The 18,057-nt window shown below is 46.5% G+C and overlaps 1 protein-coding gene across 1 annotated transcript in view; it reads right to left on the reverse strand.

Annotated features, from left to right (window-relative positions):
• Vps35l (VPS35 endosomal protein sorting factor like) overlaps nt 1–18,057 on the reverse strand; it is a 101,200-nt gene that overhangs the window by 47,845 nt on the left and 35,298 nt on the right. Inside the window, exons 13-19 of the mRNA XM_055627537.1 lie at nt 17,957–18,034; nt 17,695–17,817; nt 9,445–9,491; nt 7,930–8,041; nt 6,935–7,051; nt 5,040–5,093; nt 2,723–2,803 (exon numbers count right to left, since the gene is read on the reverse strand). Of these exons, the coding sequence (XP_055483512.1) occupies nt 2,723–2,803; nt 5,040–5,093; nt 6,935–7,051; nt 7,930–8,041; nt 9,445–9,491; nt 17,695–17,817; nt 17,957–18,034 (612 nt within the window). The remainder of the gene's footprint in view (nt 1–2,722; nt 2,804–5,039; nt 5,094–6,934; nt 7,052–7,929; nt 8,042–9,444; nt 9,492–17,694; nt 17,818–17,956; nt 18,035–18,057) is intronic.

The following is an 18,057-nucleotide window of genomic DNA, read 5'->3' on the forward strand; positions in this document are numbered from 1 at the left end:
TCAGGGTCCTACATTTCTTTATTACTTCAGTGAGAGGAAGATGATGGAGTTTACCAGTGGAGTCAAGGGCCACTGCCCCAAAGACTGTGCCAAGCCTCAGAAATGCCCAGAGCCTCATAGTTGCCTTCATCCTGAGGTATACAGGGTCTTGGCCAAAAGAGCTTGGCCTGGGAGAACCAGAGAGATGCCACTTCTAAATTATAAGTAATTCCTGGCCTCTGTGTATTACCCAGAACATCTGCTGACAAACACCTTATTCATACCAGGAACTATTGCCGTATCATTTCTCAAGTTCTACAAACACGAAAGCAGAGGCATACAAGCTCACTTCTTAAGGATGCAGCTGGCCAGATCAGCTGAGGAAAAGACTAAAATGGGCTCAAAAGTCACAACAAAGTGGCAGGCACCTACAGCCCCGGCTCATCAGAGCACTTGCAGAAGAACAGTGAGTTCAAGACCAGACCAGGCAAGATATGAGAGATCTCATCTCAAAACAGCAACAAAACAAAAACTTTGTGACGATGTTCCAGCATTATAACGTATTAGAATATTCTAACACACAGCAACTAATCCCTTTGGAACAAAAACATTTTAAACATAGATGCCTAACCACATGTATGTTACAGTTTTAAAAAATAGGATTTTTCCCCCCACAGTATTCTTTCATTATAAAAGAATGTATGTTACGGTTTTAAAACATAGGATTTTTTTTCCCATCAGTATTCTTTCACCATAAAAGTGCAGCAAACGGAGGACACTGTCCAACACCTATTTATTCCTCAGTGGCTTCTATGAAAACTAACATCTGTCTTCCTTCGCTGTATCCCCTCACACAACCAGTCACAGTAACACGGTGTACATATTTTTTAATTGTTTTATAATAATTTCAAATTTACAGAAAAGCTGAAAGTATTTCACTAAGAGCTCCTGCACATTCTTTATCCAAATTCACCAATTTTTACTAATTTGACCAGCACATCTGCTATTGTTTGAATAGGTACCTCTCCAAGGTCCTGGTGCTAAAGTCTTGGTTTCCTGGATGGCACAGCTGGGAGAACGCTTTGTACATGGGTGCTAGGCATCTGAACTCAGGTCATTATCCTTTAAAATAAGTGTCCTAACTTGGGGAGCTCCTCAGCTCTCCTCCAGTTTCTTTTGATATTCAGACTGAAAGCCTAAGAGAGCCTCTTCAAGCTGTTCTAGTTCATTTTCACACCCCCATGAGTGTTTGATCACTTCCTTATTTTCTGGCACACATTTAACAACAACAACAACAACAACAAATGCTACTCACTGAGAACTCAGTGGGTTAAAAAAAACAAAACAAAGTTTGCCACCAAGCCTGACAGCCCAGGCTTGATTCCCCAGGACCCACAAGGTGGGAAGAGAACACTGATTTCCACAAACTGTCCTCTGACCTGCACACATGTGCTGTGGCACAGACGTACCCCTCCCACATACAAAATGAACACGTTTCTAAAGGAGCACCAGGTTTACTGTACTTCTTCAGACCGGATCTGAGGAAGCCACTTCTCCCAGGCCACTGGAGCTTCCTTTTCTCTGATGTGATCCTCCCTTCAGCAAAGAATACTGCTATGAATTGCCCTCTTGACTACATCTTTTTTTTTCCTTGTTATTTCTTTTGCTAACATATTATCTCAAAATGGCATGTAAGAGCATAAAGATTTACCACAAACTGAGTTGAATATACAAAACATTCAGTGTGACTGAGGGCTTTAAAAAAAAAAAAAAAAAGCCACAGCAGTAAAGCAACAGTTACCAGGAGGCCCAGGAACAAACAGAAACACCCACAACAGGAGGGCTCGCATCCTAGGTACGGAAGCAGGAGTCAGTTTTCTCTCCTGCATCCAATGTCTGCTTCTCCTCAACTCTCTTCTTTCCAAGGCAAGTTTACTCACTCATGTCTCCGGGGTGAGCTTCATGAGCCTTCTCTGGTCTGCAGCGTGATTGTGTGTGGACAGCTAGCTGTCTACCTGCAGATGCCACTTCAGGCAACCCTGATTTTCTGTTCATGCTGTCTTCACGTGCTTCACACATTTCTGTCTTAAGTTCATCTACAGAGCCAAGTGCCCAACACTCTGGGGATCTTAATACGGTATAACCCCTCCCTGTTTTGGAATAGACAACTTTAAAATCTCTCTCTCTCTCTCTCTCTCTCTCTCTCTCTCACACACACACACACACACACACACATGCACTGTTCGCTTGTTTGTTTTGAGACAGGATCTCATGCAGCCTAGGCTGGCCTTGAACTTACTAGTGGAAGAGGCAGGCAGTGGCTCTTGGTAAGTAGCGGTGCTTTTATTTTATTTATGTTTTATTATGTTACATTTTTATTCTATTTTATTTAACAAATGTTGAAATTAATAATAATACTGTTTTTTAAGCTTAAGTTCATTTACTAAGAAACACAGGTGTTTTGCATACTGGGGATATCAACATTGCTTATTCAGAATTGTTACAAAACAACTTCAGTATTTCTGTGTCATAGCGCAACCCTCACAACAACTTGGATAGGACTCTGAGTATAGGACTAACTTTATCCCCATTCTACAGGGGACAAAAGTGAGGCCCAAGGTTAGGATGTGGCAGAGCCAGGATTAAACAGAGAATTCTCAGGTGTGTACACTTTGACAAGTATAGCAGGAGTATTTCACTCAACAGAACAAGATCCCTACAGTGGGAAGCACAAACCTGTTACCTGGGGGTAGGAGTCTTCAAATGCTCGATCCGGAGTCATGTGCTTGATGACGTCAGCCAGAACAGTGTTAACTTCTCGTTTCTATGCAGGGAACATGAACCAATTCTATCGTCAGGCTAGGACCACTGGCTATCTTCCTGGAGGAAAACACTGATACATCCACAATACAGGGCTGGGTAGACAGCTTTGTGGGCACTTGCCCAGCATGTGTGAGGCTCTGGGTTCATCCCAGTACCAAAACCAGCCAAAAGAAAACAAAAAAACAAAAAAATATAAAAAGCCACACACCTTCCAGGAAATAGTTTCAAATATTCTGAAAGAATGAATACAAAAAGAGAAGTCGTGCCCATAGCTTTGGTCTAATACTACCACCCTCAAGATGGACATTTTACTCTACGTCAGTACTGGACATTGTTCTAGAAAGACAAAGTTTAGGCGACCTTCTGCCTATCTGGCCCAGGTTCCTACCTCATTACATGAAAAGCGAGCAGTGAGGCATTGTGGGAAGGGTAGACTCACCCCTTACAAGCCATCTCCCCTAACTGCTCACTTCAGTCATCTAGGCCAGGGGTCCGCCATGCACAGCCCAAGTCCAGCCTACTGTTACACAGCCAGTGAGTGAAGAACAGTTTCAGATTCAACCCAGAGAGAGACGGCATTTCATGACAGCAAAAACTCTGAGATTCAGATTTCAGTGTGCATAACTAAGATGCATAGCAACCCAGCCGTGCTTCCTCATGCACTGTTGGCTGTAACGGAACACCACAGGCCAGGCAGTTTAAAGACAGCAGAGGGTTTCTACTTATGGCCCTAGAGGCTGGGGAGTCTCAGCGCACCAGCAGACTCAGGGTCTGGAGAAAGTCTGCCCTCACAGACAGCTCCTCACACAGGGCCCTCTAATGATGGAAGCGGCCAATGGACTCCTTTGGGATATTGTTTTAAGGGTACTGATCCCACCCGCAGGAGCTCTACTCTCATGGCATGATACACCTTTTGAAATCACACTGGCGTCCTGGGGAGTGTTAACAGGAGCTGGTATGACCTCCACTGAGAACTCCAGCCAGCAGTCTGCTGTGTCGGCAGCTGCCTATGGCTCCACCTCTTAATATTGATACCTCAGGGAACAGGTTTCAGCACGTGACTCAAGGAGGCGGCGTGGACACAAACATCCAAACCATAACCCTGCTCTAACCTGCAGAAAGCTTGACGTGAGTTTGGGTCCTTAGCCCCCGACATAAAAAGCCAGGGGTAGCTATACGTGGCTGTAACCCCAAGACCAGGAGAGAGCTGAGGACAGAGGGAGCAGAGAGAGGAGGATTGCTGGCTACCAGCCTACTCAACAAAACGGCGAGTAGGAGGCCTTCACATTCTGTGAATTTACTCTGTCTCAGGGAAATAAGGCTAAGAGTGGTAAGAGAGCTCTTCCTCTGGCTTCTGAATGCAAACACATAACATACACATAGCCCTCCCACACACCAATAATAATGATAACAACAATAATGATAATAATACTAATGAAGAGGTGGCTCAGCAGTTAGGGGCACTTGTTATTCTATCATGACGACCAGAGTCTGAAGTCCAGTACTCCACATGAGATAGTTCACAAAGAGCTGTAACTACAGCTGAAGGGACCCAGCTCTGTCAGCTCTGGCTTCCCCAGGCACACACACACACGCAGACATGTTATCTCCTCTCTCTCTCTCTCACACACACAAACTGGAAATAAGCCTTTAAAAAAGAAAACTGGTTTTAGATGATGATGATGATGAAGTAGTGATGAAAGACACCTAGAATTGACCTCTGGCCCCCACATGTAGAGTATGTGCACACACACCAACAATGGCTTGTCTGCACCCGGCAAAAGAGGTATCTGTATTTGCTTGTGGCTGGGAGGCACATGCAGGCTCTGAATGTTTGACATACAACGATATTGCGTGAAATAGAAAAGAAGAAGAAGAGAGCTGCCTATTAGACTCTTATGGAAACTAACAAAGGGTTTTAGCATCTCTGTACCTGAGGGACCACTGTTTAGCTTTCCCTGAGGCAGCACTGCCCAGACTGATGTGTCAGTGTGAGACACACTTGCTGACAACACATGCTAGTGTCCCTCACACCCGGACTTTTAAGATCTGGGCTGAGTGGCATGTGCCTGCAGCTCCAGCTACTCCTTGAGCCTAGGACTTGGTGACTTGTCTGGGCAGCACATGAGGGTCCATCTCAAGTACCATGGCAGCATTCCTAAGTGGCCAGACTGTGTTGCCGTGGTAACCATTAAAGCACAAAACCCTTTGGAAAACCACGCCACCGTCATACTCACCGTGAAATGTCTGCAGGTGTACTCAACCCAAACCTCGGCACAATTAATGTAGTCCTACAGAGAAAGAGGAAAAATGAGTTAGTGTGAGCACACGCTGCCGCACGTTCCCCACAAGCTCACAGACAGAGCCTCAAGGACAGGACAGAATGGCAGATCCGTCTGGCTAATTGTTACAGTTTGAATATGAAATGTCCCTCCAAGGCTCCCACTGCTGGGGCTGTTCTCAGAGGCTGTGGATCATCTGGGGTGGGAACCATAGCTAGACCAACCCAACCTCCAGCCTGGACTTTCTGCTTCCTGAATCCAAGCTGTTACAGGCTACAGCACACGTCCCTACCGATGTAAAAACCTACCTCTTCAACCACCTCCTCTCCCCGCCCTGACAACATCCTCTCAACTGTGAGCCAAAAGAAACTTTCTCCTTAAGTTGTTTCGGTCAGACACCTGGTCAGAGTAACTGACTGATCAGTTAATTGACTGATAGGCATTACCATGCAAAGCAAGCTATAAAAGGAAACGAGTAGCCTGCAGCTCACTGTGGATTCTAAGCCCAGCATTGCTCCTGAGGCCAAGATGCAAATCGAGGGAGCTTTGCCATACTTAAGGAGCAAAGGGTACACATTCTAGCCCTCTGCATCTCAGGGGGTATTAGACTGAAAGTAAAAGGTTTGCTTGTTGCCTTAAGAAGAAAGCATTTGATCTATGGAAGGGTTGTACATCTGTCTTCTTAGAAAGCTTGAAAAGCCCAGAAGGGTCAGGACATGGCTCAGCAGGTAAGAACACATGCCACCAAAACTAACAACCTAAGTTTGATTCCTGGAATCCAGGCGAAGAAGCCCGACGCCATGGTGCACACACACTTTTAATCCCAGCACCCAGAGGATCTCTGTGAATTCCAGGCCAGCCTGGTCTACATAGAGTACCAGGTCAAAACCAAAAAGAAACAAACAAAACAAGGGAGCAGGAGAGTCCATGGGCAGCTAGCCTGGAGCACTGCTCAGAAACAAGGCGGGGAGACAGGACCTGTTCCTGAAGGGTACCTCTGACTTCACATGCATACCAAGGCACACGTGCACTAATGTGGCACACACGCCCCTGACGGCCATGGCTATCATCACATGCCCAACAGCAAATGCCAGCAGCTGGTCTGTCATTAAGACTTCTGGCAGCCCCAGTGTTTAACCGCTAATCCTCAAGCCTTTAGGGGTATCCTAGCAGGTTGCTATTTAATAATATACACTTGGCTGCTGCACTGTGGATGCCCTTTGCACAGCTAGAAGACTCCTGAAGTTTTGAACACTGGTAACTGAATGCTTTTAGTGCATCTTGCAGCCTTAGAAACACAATATGATTGGGACAGAAAAACTGAGAAATATCTTTGATGTCATTTGTTCCCTCTATAGGTTAATAAATAATACACAGACAGATTATTTTTTAACAAGTTTGATTAGTAGAAACTTCATTTTTTATCATTATGTTTTGTTGTTTCTTTGTTTGAGACAGGGTCTTCCTTATGCAGCCCAGGCTGGTCTTAAATGCTTCTTTCTCGTGCCTCAGCCTCCTGAGCACTGCAATTACAGAGTCATAAGACATGGCTAAAGCTCACTTCTTTTAAAAACAAAATGTATGGAGCTGGAGAGACGGCTCAGCAGTTAAGAACACGTGTTGCTCTTGCAAAGAACCCAGGTTTGGTTCCCAGTACCATGTGGTGGCTCAAAACCATACCTGACTTTAGTTCTAGGAGACCCAGCGCCTTCTCCTTCCTCCACAGTCCATGCACAGACGACATACAGACATGCATGCAGGCAAAACAGCCATACACATTTTTTAAAATTAACTGTCTATTGTACAACTTCCATAAAAACAGTGGATCTTAGGTCTAAATGGCCACTCACTTGAGGATTCTTCAATTTAGTGATGACTTTCCAAGCTTCATTCAGAATCTGAAGCCGATCGTTCTCAGGAGGATCAGCCAAGGCCAAGTTTAATCCCAGTGAACGAAAAAGGAGATGCTAAGAAAGTAGGAAATGGTTATGTCACTAGAGAGTTTAAGTCAAAATCAAGAGGCTTTCAAAAGAGAAAGAAAAGGCTCCAACATCCAAGACTTCTTTCTGAAGTTTCACAGATCTATCCAAACAACTCCGAGAAACTCAGAGCTGGCCACAGCTACTAAAGCTCTCACGGTAAAGCACACACGGTGAAACCCTGAGCTCCGTCCCAGCACACACCAGAGCGAGCTAGCATGGAGTAGTGGTCTCATTTGTAGGTCACCTATACTGCTGGAGGAAGTTTTCACTTCCTGGCAGGGAGGAGGAGAGAAAGTGTGTGTTTGTATATATGTTTGTGTGTGTGTCTGAGGAGGCCAGAAATTAAACTTGAGCATTGTTTCTCAGGAGCTGCCCACCCTGGCTTTTAAGACAAGCTCTCTTACCCGGGAATCACCAACTGTGTTGACTGACTCTGGCCAGTGATCTCAGGGACCTGTCTGTCTGCACCTGCCCAGCCCTGGGCTTACAAGCACCTGCTACCACTCTGGGCTTCTTATATGGGAATCAGATTCAGGTCCTCATGCCTGTACAGCAAGGACTTCACTGCTTGAGTGACCTCCATATCCTAAAAGCAGATATATTTTAAAGATGTGTGACCAGAGTCTTTGCTAAACACTCCATGGTAAGTCCATTCATGGATTCTGCATTCGAGGCCTGATGCACAGCACTTACACGATATCAATGATCCCAACCTCAGCCATCTTCCATCATACCCTTTGGAAACAGAGCTTTCAGCAGCCTCCTTTAGGCCTGTACCGCCCTGACTCCCGACTTTCGCCTCCAGAGCAACAGGTAGACACCACCTGGCTCTCCTCCCATCACACAGTCCATCAAGAGCCTACCTTGGGGAAGCCAGACTCGTCACACTCTTTAATCATGCCGATGAAGTCCATGGACCTGGTGGCAATGAACTCAGCCCTGAAAGCTGACATCACGGAGTTCAGGAGCAGGGCACTGCAAGACACAGATGCCAAGTCACTCACGGTTTCCTTGGGGTATGAGTCTTTTATTTATTTGTTTGTTTGTTTGTTTACTTTTGTTAGCATGTTGACAGCAAGTCTTTCTGTGTAGCCTAAGCTGGCACTGAACACACCACATCTCCTACCCCCACACCTCAATTCTGAGATTACATACAGGTGTCACCGTTGCTGGCTTGCGAGCCACATTTAATGCTAAGATGTAAACTGCCAAGAAGGATGAGTGACAGCTTTTAATGGGAAGGTTAGAGAGTAAAAACAATCAAAACGGCAGACATAGTAAAGAGCGCCCTCTGAGGCCGCCGCAGGACTCACTGCATATCTAGAACTTGACAACGTTTAAATTAACTAGATGGATGGACAGGAAAATCAGCAACTGTCCAACCCACTTAAACAGAAGTGAGCCTTTAATAGGCTGGTGCACTAACAAACAGTAGTCAATAACAGCATGGGTCCTTGCTACAATTATGTATCTTATATACAAAGAATTTCCAATAAAAGAGACCTTGAACTTAGGTACTTGAGACAGAACAAAACCCACTCACGGATGCATACGTGTCTGTCACCAACAGAGTAGCAAAGGGGAACCTCATATACCCAGGAGGCAGGAGAGCCAAGTGCGTCCTGGTCCTACCACTTACCATAACCCCATAAAGATAAGGCTATTACCATCGCCCCCATCTTGCAGAGGGGAAGAAAGACTGAGGCACAGGACTGTCAGGTAAGTGGCCCAGGATCACAAAGCTAAATTAGCGTGGAGCTGAGGTCTGAGACCAGGCAATTCAAATCCATTGTTCTGAACCTCCACGCAGTCTAACCTGCCTCTTTGCTGGCTCTCACCCATTCTAGGGGTGGAAGCTCAAAAAAAAAAAAAAAAAAAAAAAAAAAAAAAAAAAAAAAAAAAAAAAAAAAAAAAAAAAGAAAAAAGAAAAGAAAAGAAAAAAAGGCAAACAAAACAAACAAACAAAAAAAAACCCAAAACGAATAGAAGCAGGTGATGGCTGAGGAGATAGCACAACTGGCAAAGTGCTTTACTGTACCTATGAGAACATAGGTTCGAATCTTCAGCACCCATATAAAGACCTGGGTGTTGTGGTGCTCATTTGTAACTCCTGATAGGCAGGCAGAGACAGGAAAGTCCCTGGGGCTTTCGGGCCAGCCAGTCTAACTGAACCAGTGAACTCCGGTTCACAAAAGACGCCTTCTCAAAAAAATAAGGACAGCTATAGAGAAAGATACCCAACACTCTATACATGCACTTAGACACACATACATAATACACACACATAATACACACACACACACACACACACACACACACACACACACTCCACTGACTCCAATTTCAAGCACGTGCCATAGAGTATTAAAACTACTTACTTGTTGCCTAGTTTCTTACACCTTTCCATCATTTCCGTCAACAGAGCCTAGGAAGTTTAAGAGGAAAAGCATCAGCTTAGAGGCTACAAAGCAACATTTCTGAGAGATTTTTCAATGTGTCAAACTCTGAACAGCAGCCAATAATGCAAATTCCCATGCTCCTCTGTGCCTGGCAAGGATAGGAAGCATAAGAAAGTAAAACAATTCAATTTAAAGGCATTTAAAGGGCTGGGTGAAGAGCTGGGGCCGGACATCGGGCACGTCCAGCTGCCGATGGCAAGACCTTAGTGAGAGGCCGATTCTGCTGAGATGTGTCTCCTCACAAAGAACATGTGTGGCAGCATATGACAGGCTCACGATAGATGTACCTCTGGCTCCTAGGCATGAACAAGGATGCAAAGTTCCTAAGTTTCTATGACACTTTTTTTTTAGGGGGGCGAAGGGGGTTCAAGATAGGGTTTCTCTGTGCAACGCTGGCTGTCCCGGACTTACTTTGTAGACCAGGCTGGCCTTGAACTTACAGAGATCCACCTGCCTCTACCTCTTGAGTGCTGGGATTAAAGGCAAGCACCACCACCACCCAGCTCTGTGACACTCTTACTTGTTTGTCAGAGGGCCTGCGGCTTGCTCAGTAACTCAGTCAAGCAGCAAGCAGCACGTGCCGACACGTGCCGGGCCACAGCTCAGTGCCCACTGGTCCCAGAAGACAAGCTTCCTCTCTCTGTCACCTCTCCCACCCAGGTGCACTACTACTGTTCTCCCATTTCACAGGGGAGAAACTGAGCCGTGGCACAGCAGCCGATTGTAGCCAAGGTCACACAGCCACCAAGCAGGGCCACCAATGGCCCCAAGTGGACTGGCACCAAAGACTGCGTTCCTTGCCACGTGTCCTTTCCTAAGTTCCTAGCGTGTCCTTCCCCCTGAAGGAGGGCATTTCCTCCTGTGCACTACTAATGGCTTTGGAGCTATCTTAAGACAATGACGTGTCTTCAAGAGAGTTCCTGGGCTTTTGTTTTGTTCTGAAAAAAAATCAATACACGAGGTAGCCTTTGGGGCTGTGGTTTGGGAATGGTTTGGTAGAGTTACAGACAAGGTCAAGCCTACGACAGAAGGCCTGATGCCAGCTGTCTAGACACTGAGCACCTGATCCAGTCTCACTGAGCTGCAGGTGTTAGAGTAACTTTCCTCCCTTCTGGCGCTCTGTCGTGGGGCTGGAGGCCTGGGAAACATCAGGCACCCTGCCTGCATGGATACGCAAGATAAGGCGAGTGCTTCCTCGTAAGGAGTGGAAATGATGTTTGTGTCTAAATCTGACCCTGAGGCCAAAATAATAGTCAGTGCATTTTCAGGCTCCCCCTTTCAAATTCTGGACTCTGTCCCACATCAAATTGTGTCCCAGTATGGACTAAATCATGTGACCCAATCCCTAAACTATACACGCAGAAACCCTAGAGTCCAGTGAGAGACTATGCAGGAAGTGCCCCTTTGAGGAAGTACTAAGGTTAACTGAAGTCATCAGGGTGGGACCTCATCCAAATGGATTAGCATCCTTATGAAGGAAGGGAGAAAGAGAAGGGAGGTGTGTGCACGAAGGACAGGACACAACAAGAATGCAGCCATCTGCACACAGAGGAGGCAGGCCTCACCAGAGACCAGCTGCGCTGGCATCTTGACCTTGACCTTCAAGCCTCCAGAACTGTGAGACAGTAGAGGTCCATGGCTCAGGTCTCCCAATCTGTGCTCCCTCACTGGAGGGTCTGAGTTAGCTAGCAAATATTCAACCAAATCATTGCAGCCTCACCCTGCTTTTCCTTACGAGCTAAGGCTTAGGCATGTGATCCATTTCTAGCTGCTGAGACAGGCTGGGAAGTCTTCTGAGGACTTTGAGAAAGAAAAAAAAAAAAAAAAAAAACCAAACTATGACGTAAGGGTTGGAGTGGCTGCAGACACCTCACTCCTAGCAGGGGCTGCAGAAGAGAAGGACAGATGGAGGTTGCTTGGCCCAGAATGCCTTGCTGTTGAAGGACGTACTGAACTATATTTGTCAGCCAGGCTTGTCGCCTGTCTGCTTCCCGCGGCCAGAAGCATCCCTGCTGCCGCTAACATGCTGCTACAGTGGCTTCCAGATCCACTCGAGACACGTTGCTACTTGAAAAGTCACTCCTGGTTCCTAACACCAAGTGCCATCTCGAAAAAGCTGGAAAGAGGAAAGTCTACACAACCATGATACTCCACAGCATACAAATACTCACTGGAAAGGACTGAGGGAGCAACCTTAACATACGGATCAATGCCTGGACACAGAGAGGAAGGCAGCGAGGATGACAGGCAGGAACTCATGCTTCCCTGACCACCATTCTTCCATACGCCCACACGCATAGGTCCACACACTCACGTACACACACACACCACACACTCTCACATATACCACACACACATACAAACACACACATGTGCACACATGTAGGCTCACACTCATACATGCATGCATGCACGTACACAGGTGCATACACATGCACAGAAATGTGTTGGCCATTTTCAGGTTTTTGGACAGGGAACAGTCTTGATGTATAGGCTAAATTGAAACTTGCTATGTAACCCAGGCTGGCCTCCACCCCTTCATCTTCCTGATTCTGCCTCTCAAGTGTTGGGCCCCCATGCCTTACCCACTTAATGCCTCTCTGATAAAAGATGAACCGGGGAAAATGCCAATCTATAGGGAAAAGAATCGGGTTTTCTAAAATATCTTTTTCGGGGGCTGGAGAGATGGCTCAGCCAGTGAAGTGCCTGCTTCGTGAGCACGAAAAAGATCCTGAGACTGGATCCTCAAGACCCAAGAAAAAGCCAGGCAAGGAGGTTTGCACCTCAGAACTGGAGACTGAGGGAATGGAGACTGGATCCATTGATTAGCCAGCCAGCCCAGGCTAATCACTGAACTTCCAGTTCAGTGAGAGACCGGAGAGATGGACAGCTGGCAAGATCAAGAAAAGGCTCTAACCACACAAGCCTGGCGACGTGGGTTAGATCCCCAGAGCAGGTATGAAGGCGGAAGGAGCACGTCAGCACCACATAGTTGCCCTCTGACCTCCATGTGCTCACTGTGGCACATGCAGCACCCCTCCCCAGCCCACGCAACAATAATAAAATTAAGATTTAATTAAAAAATAAAGGTGAGCCAGGCGCAGTGGCACACACCTGTAACCCCAGCACTCGAGAGGCGGAGAGGCACGTGGGTCTTTGGGAGTTAGAGGCCAGCCCGCTCTACAGAGTGAGTTCCAGAATAGCCAGGGCTACATGAAGAAACTCTGTCTCGAAAACAAAATAAAATAAAAAACAAACAGACAAAAAAACTGAGGAAAATACCTGACGTCTACGTCTGGTCTACACTAAGAAGTACACACACCACACACAATGCAACACAGGAACAAAACAACACACACAGAAGATGCATCAAAATGTCTTCAAGAACATAGTGGCTACGTGGGGGAGGGGGACTGTCATACAGAATAAAGGCACATCCCTAAGTGTCCAGATGGCCAAGCCTGACACAAGCAGACAAATCCACCAGAGGTTAATCTTATTTCATCTTTTTTTTTTTTCCTGGTCTCTGACAAGGACAAGAGGACCAACAGTCCAAAGCCAGCTGAGGTGGCAACAAACTTCTGACCAGGCGACACCACTGAAGGACTCCCGGCTTTCACACACATGTGTGTCAGCCTTTGTTTATACCCTTACTGTTGCTCTTGCTCATACATTTCATTACTTATACAACATTTTGCTGTTCTTATAAAGCTAAAAAAGAAATGGCTACACACACAAGCTCCAAGACTATCAATATACACCCAAAAAGGCGTGGGCCCTCCCCTTCTAACCATAGCTCTGATAAAATGGTGGTGTTGACCTTTCTAGAACTTCACCTTGTCCGGTAAATACCAGTTATTATTATAGAAGCCTACTTTGTTGTTCTTTTTTATGGGAACAGGATAACTCTATACACATTGGACTGCAAATCAAGGATGACCCTCTGTGCTTTTAGGTAGACACACATGAGTCAACCAATTTTAATGGCTGAGCAATCACACCACAGGCAGGCAGTGTTCAAACTGACCCTCACTGATGGATGCTTAAAAACGTTTCTCTTCCATTGCTCCTGTTATTTCTCTTCCTAATAAACATACAGGACATAACTGTGTGCAGAAGTTCAGTTACTGGCCTTATCTTGCATTCTTGTGTGTCTATGGGGTTTGTGTGGATGGTGTATGTGCACCTGTGTGTGCAGGTCTGTGCACATGTGGAGACAGAAGATGACACTGCTTGTCCTGCTCTACGACTCTCTGCTTCATTCCTTTCTCTCTGAACCTGGAGCTATGCAGTGGCCAGCAAACCCCAGCAATCCTTCTGTCTCTAGACTCCCAACAGCACCAGAGCTACAGGAGAGTGTGCAGCCAACTTTTTACATGGGTATTAGAGATCTGAACTCGGGTGCTTATGCTTGCGTAGCAAGTGCCCTTACCTGCTAAGCCATCTCTCCAGCTATAGGTTACTATTATTTTTTACTAGTATTAGTAAAAATAATAAATGAGGGTGAGAGCAGGCATGTGCATGTTTATGTGGAGACTTGAGGACAACGTTAAAGATTTGGCTCTCTCCTTTTGCTTTTATGTGGGTTCTGGGGATAGAACTTTAACCAGGCTTGTGTGGCAAGTATCTTTACCCACTGCGCCAATCTCACGGTCCTGTGCTTTTTCATTTTTGAACTAGGGCCTTGTTATGTAGCCTAGGCTGGCCTCAACCTCAGATTCCCTATGTATCCCTGGCTGGCCTCGAACTTGAGGTGGCCCTCCCACCTCAACCTCCCGGAGACTGGGATTAGAGGTGCATATCGCCCTGCCTACCCTATGTTTTACAATGCTTAAGGAATAATTTCCAGTAAGCACACCAGAGTAAACATTCCCTTGTGTCAGTCTATCAGGACTGTTAAGTCCCACCTCAAGGGCAGTGGTGAACAGGAGACACCCAGAAGGGACAAGTCAAAAGACGCCTGTTGGTTTCAGAGTTATTACCACACAGCCGGACTCCTTTCAGCTGGGCGACATCTAAGACCTTCACTGCCTCAACGGCAAAACCAGAATGGCAGGAGCACGTAGAAGAATTTGGATAATTCAAGCACAGCGACCCCCACAGACATGGTGAAGGGTGTGCCTCAATAAAGAAGTAGCCGTGTGACAGGCTCAAAGACTTTACTTTGTCTGTGACTCAGGTCCCTACTCCATAAGGTCACACAGCCTTTCACCCACCTCCTGAAATGACTGATGGCCACAGAGTTCCCTAGGAGTTCCCTGGGAACAGGGGAGCATGTACTGCAAGGCAAGGAAAGGGAAAGGCTTCAGAAATTAAACACGAAAGTGATTCACCTAAGAGAAAAGATCACATACAGAGACTAGAAAGAGAATAGCTAGATAGAATAGAAATGGACCCAAGATAAAACACTGACAATTTGCAGATGGCAGGATTTTAGGTGGCTACTTTCCTTTCAACTTTTCTAAATTTTCTCTAACAATCCTACATGTTGGCTAGCATGGAAGTCAGCAGCCCAAGGCACAACAGACCTAACAGGCCAGCCTTGAGCTGCAATTTCCTCCTTCCTCCTTCACCATCTATAAGCTGCACTGTGTGACTCAGTCAGGAGTCCTGCAACTCTGTAAGAATCACTGCTGAAGCTGGGTCCAGTTCTTCTCCCCCTAACTCCCTCCTCCAAACAGCAACACATAGTTTCTCAAGAGATTTGCTCATATACGGCAAGCTGTGAACAATGGCTACTCTCTTCTGTGCAAAGTGTGCCTGAAATGAAGTGGAAGTCTTTTACTTACTACAATCTCACTTCAGCTGTAGAAAAGAAAAAACATCTTGCCTTCAAACCATAACAGAAAAAGCCCTTCTGGATAATTGCCCTTTCTTAGCTTTTTAATTTCTATCATCAATCATCATCATCATCATCATCATCAAGGCAGGGTCCTCCTGTGTAGCCCAGGTTAACCTCAAACTTATGATCCTCCTGCTTCACTTCCCAAATGCTAGGATTACAGGCCTGCAGCAGCACATCTGGCTGGAAATTCCTATTCCTATTTGTAACTTTATGCATCAGATACTCACAGCTCACAACTCTCGTCTCACGCTTACCTGAGCTGTGTACACCAGCTGCTGTGGCCAGACTTAACAACATCCTATTTGGAGGCTCAACTAAAGCCACACAGCTCTGGCCTCCCCTTGCTTCATTCCCGGCTTTCCAAGAGCGCTTAGCACCAAGCTGCCACGTGTCCCTTCAACCCCACCTTCCATATGACAGCAGTTCCTCTACCTTTTAGAAATTATTAACTCTTTTTTTTTTTTAACAAGATACTGTAAGTCCCTTGTCTAAGTGCCCCCGGAACACAGTTTACCACTATTTAGGTGACCTAATTCTTCAGTCGCTTCTCCTACAGCAGGATGATTTCCTCGAGCGGCACTCCCCCAGAAGGTTCTGTTCCCAGCCTCCATCTCCTCTGAGACTCCCGTTTCAAATGAAAGCCAGAGTGCCTTGTAACAGCCACCTTGCGTTTTTCTCATCTGATTTTGCCTTTCATTAAAAGAAGGGAAAAAAGTGTTCTCTCGTTTTCAACATATTAACCCTGCTTGTAGGAGTGTTAGAATCATTCAGAGGAAGGCTAAGGGGCTCTGTTTCCACAGTCAAGTTTGTGATACCTTTTTCCTGGGGGGGATGGGGGGAAAGAAGATGAGACTACCTGTGGCTCCTAAAGAGCACACTCAGCACCCAGCAGCTCTTCAAACTACTTTCCCTTTAGACTAGCCTGATGTGAAATCAGATTACTAAATGATTAAAACAATGTCCACCTAAAATATAAAGTCTTCCTCTTCCCCATACTTTAGATTCCGAAAAGGAAGAAGGAAAAACACAGCAGGGCAAAGGAAATTCAGGTACGATGGTCCCAAAGCTACCCAGGTGTGCTGGAACACGATGTAATCCCGGCTCTCAGGACACCGAGGCAGGAGGATAATGAGCTCTGGGTCAGCCTGAGCTACAAAGCAAGACCCCCCTATCTGAACACAGGACTGTATGTAGGACACCCTCTCAGCACTGTCCTGGTTTAGTCTAGCTACAGACTAGAGAATAGGAATTGTCACGATAAAGACACAGTGCTCTCAGCGACTAGCGGCAAGTCAGCTGTTACCCACTGTCCCATGACAGAGCTGAGGGCAGATCTGATCATCTCAACACCAGAGCCTTTGCTCTGACACTATTTACTACTACATGGCTTATAACCCACAAAGCAACTGAGTAGAGCTGTGGTTTCTGCCCAGCAATGTAACTATGAACAGCCTTATGCCAGTACAGATGGGCACTCATGGGTTCCAGGTGACCCTACAGCTTTCCATTAAATGTACACACAAGAATTCAACCAATGCCCTGCTGGCTGCTTCCAACTTTGTACCATTACAACCACATGGACGTAAGTGTTCACGGTTAGATGCTCGTCGCTTACTTCTCCAGGACCAACCCCTGAGAGTGGCAGTGCTCCGTCAGAGGCCTGTTCTTTTTGTTCCAATGTGTTGGCTCCCACTGGGAAATAGGCCCTGCCTCTGAACTGCATGGCTCACACTGCATTATACAGCAAACTGCCTTTTAATTTCAACCACTGAGAGGAAGGCCAGGAAAGCTTCATCTATCATAGTCATGTCAGCGTGTACTGGGAATCGCCGGGGAGAAAAAAAAAATCCTATTTCTGTTATCGGTTTAATTCCTGAGAGTACAACACTCAGAAGAGGAGGAAGGGAAGGGGGAGGGGAAGGAGGGAAAAAGGGAAGGAAAAAGGAGCGTTATGCAAGCAATGAGGAAAGGTCTACTTGCCCTTGCATGAAATAGGACACTGCCACCTGCGACACAGACCTTACTGAACTGAGAGAAACACAAATGGGGCAGAGGAAGGTAAACAGAGAGGGACGAAATGTTCCCAACCCTGGAGGAGAATTCTGAAGGTTTCTCTCTGGCCACCACTTCCCAGCCACGGGCATGCAACCTCTGACCGGCTGCTCTCCTACCAGTGTCAGGAAAATGACACAATCTAGAACAGCCATCAGCACAGAACTGTGCTCTCCATAAAGGCGGCTGGCATGGATGTCTGAAAGCTGCTGGAACACCATGGGGAAGGGGGTCCAGCCCTGTTTCTCAGGGGTGACCCCCACTGGCCTTACCTCAGGAGCATGGTAGGAGACACACTGGAAGATCCAGCCCATGGCGGGCGAGTACAGGGGGAGATAGGACAGCAGCTCCACACCCTGGGCCACCAGCTGGTTCTGGACAGTGTCTCCATGGATCTACAGGAGACCAAAGGGGCATCAGAGAGGGGGGAGTCACATCACACAAGCCAGGACAATCAGCTTGGCGAGCCCACTGGCTCTTGTGAATTTGCTCGTGGAACCGTGAGTTCAATGAGCTGCCACGGCGCTTTCCTACCTGTTTAAATGTAAGCAGGAAGTCAAAGAAGTTCTTGTTGAGGCTCTCCTTGAGGTGCGGGGCCACTTCCATCCCCACCTGCAACCAAGCAGAGTGAGGTC

Source organism: Psammomys obesus, unplaced genomic scaffold (genome assembly GCF_907164565.1).
Source record: "Psammomys obesus unplaced genomic scaffold, mPsaObe1.curated_primary_1811, whole genome shotgun sequence".
NCBI lineage: Eukaryota > Metazoa > Chordata > Mammalia > Rodentia > Muridae > Psammomys > Psammomys obesus.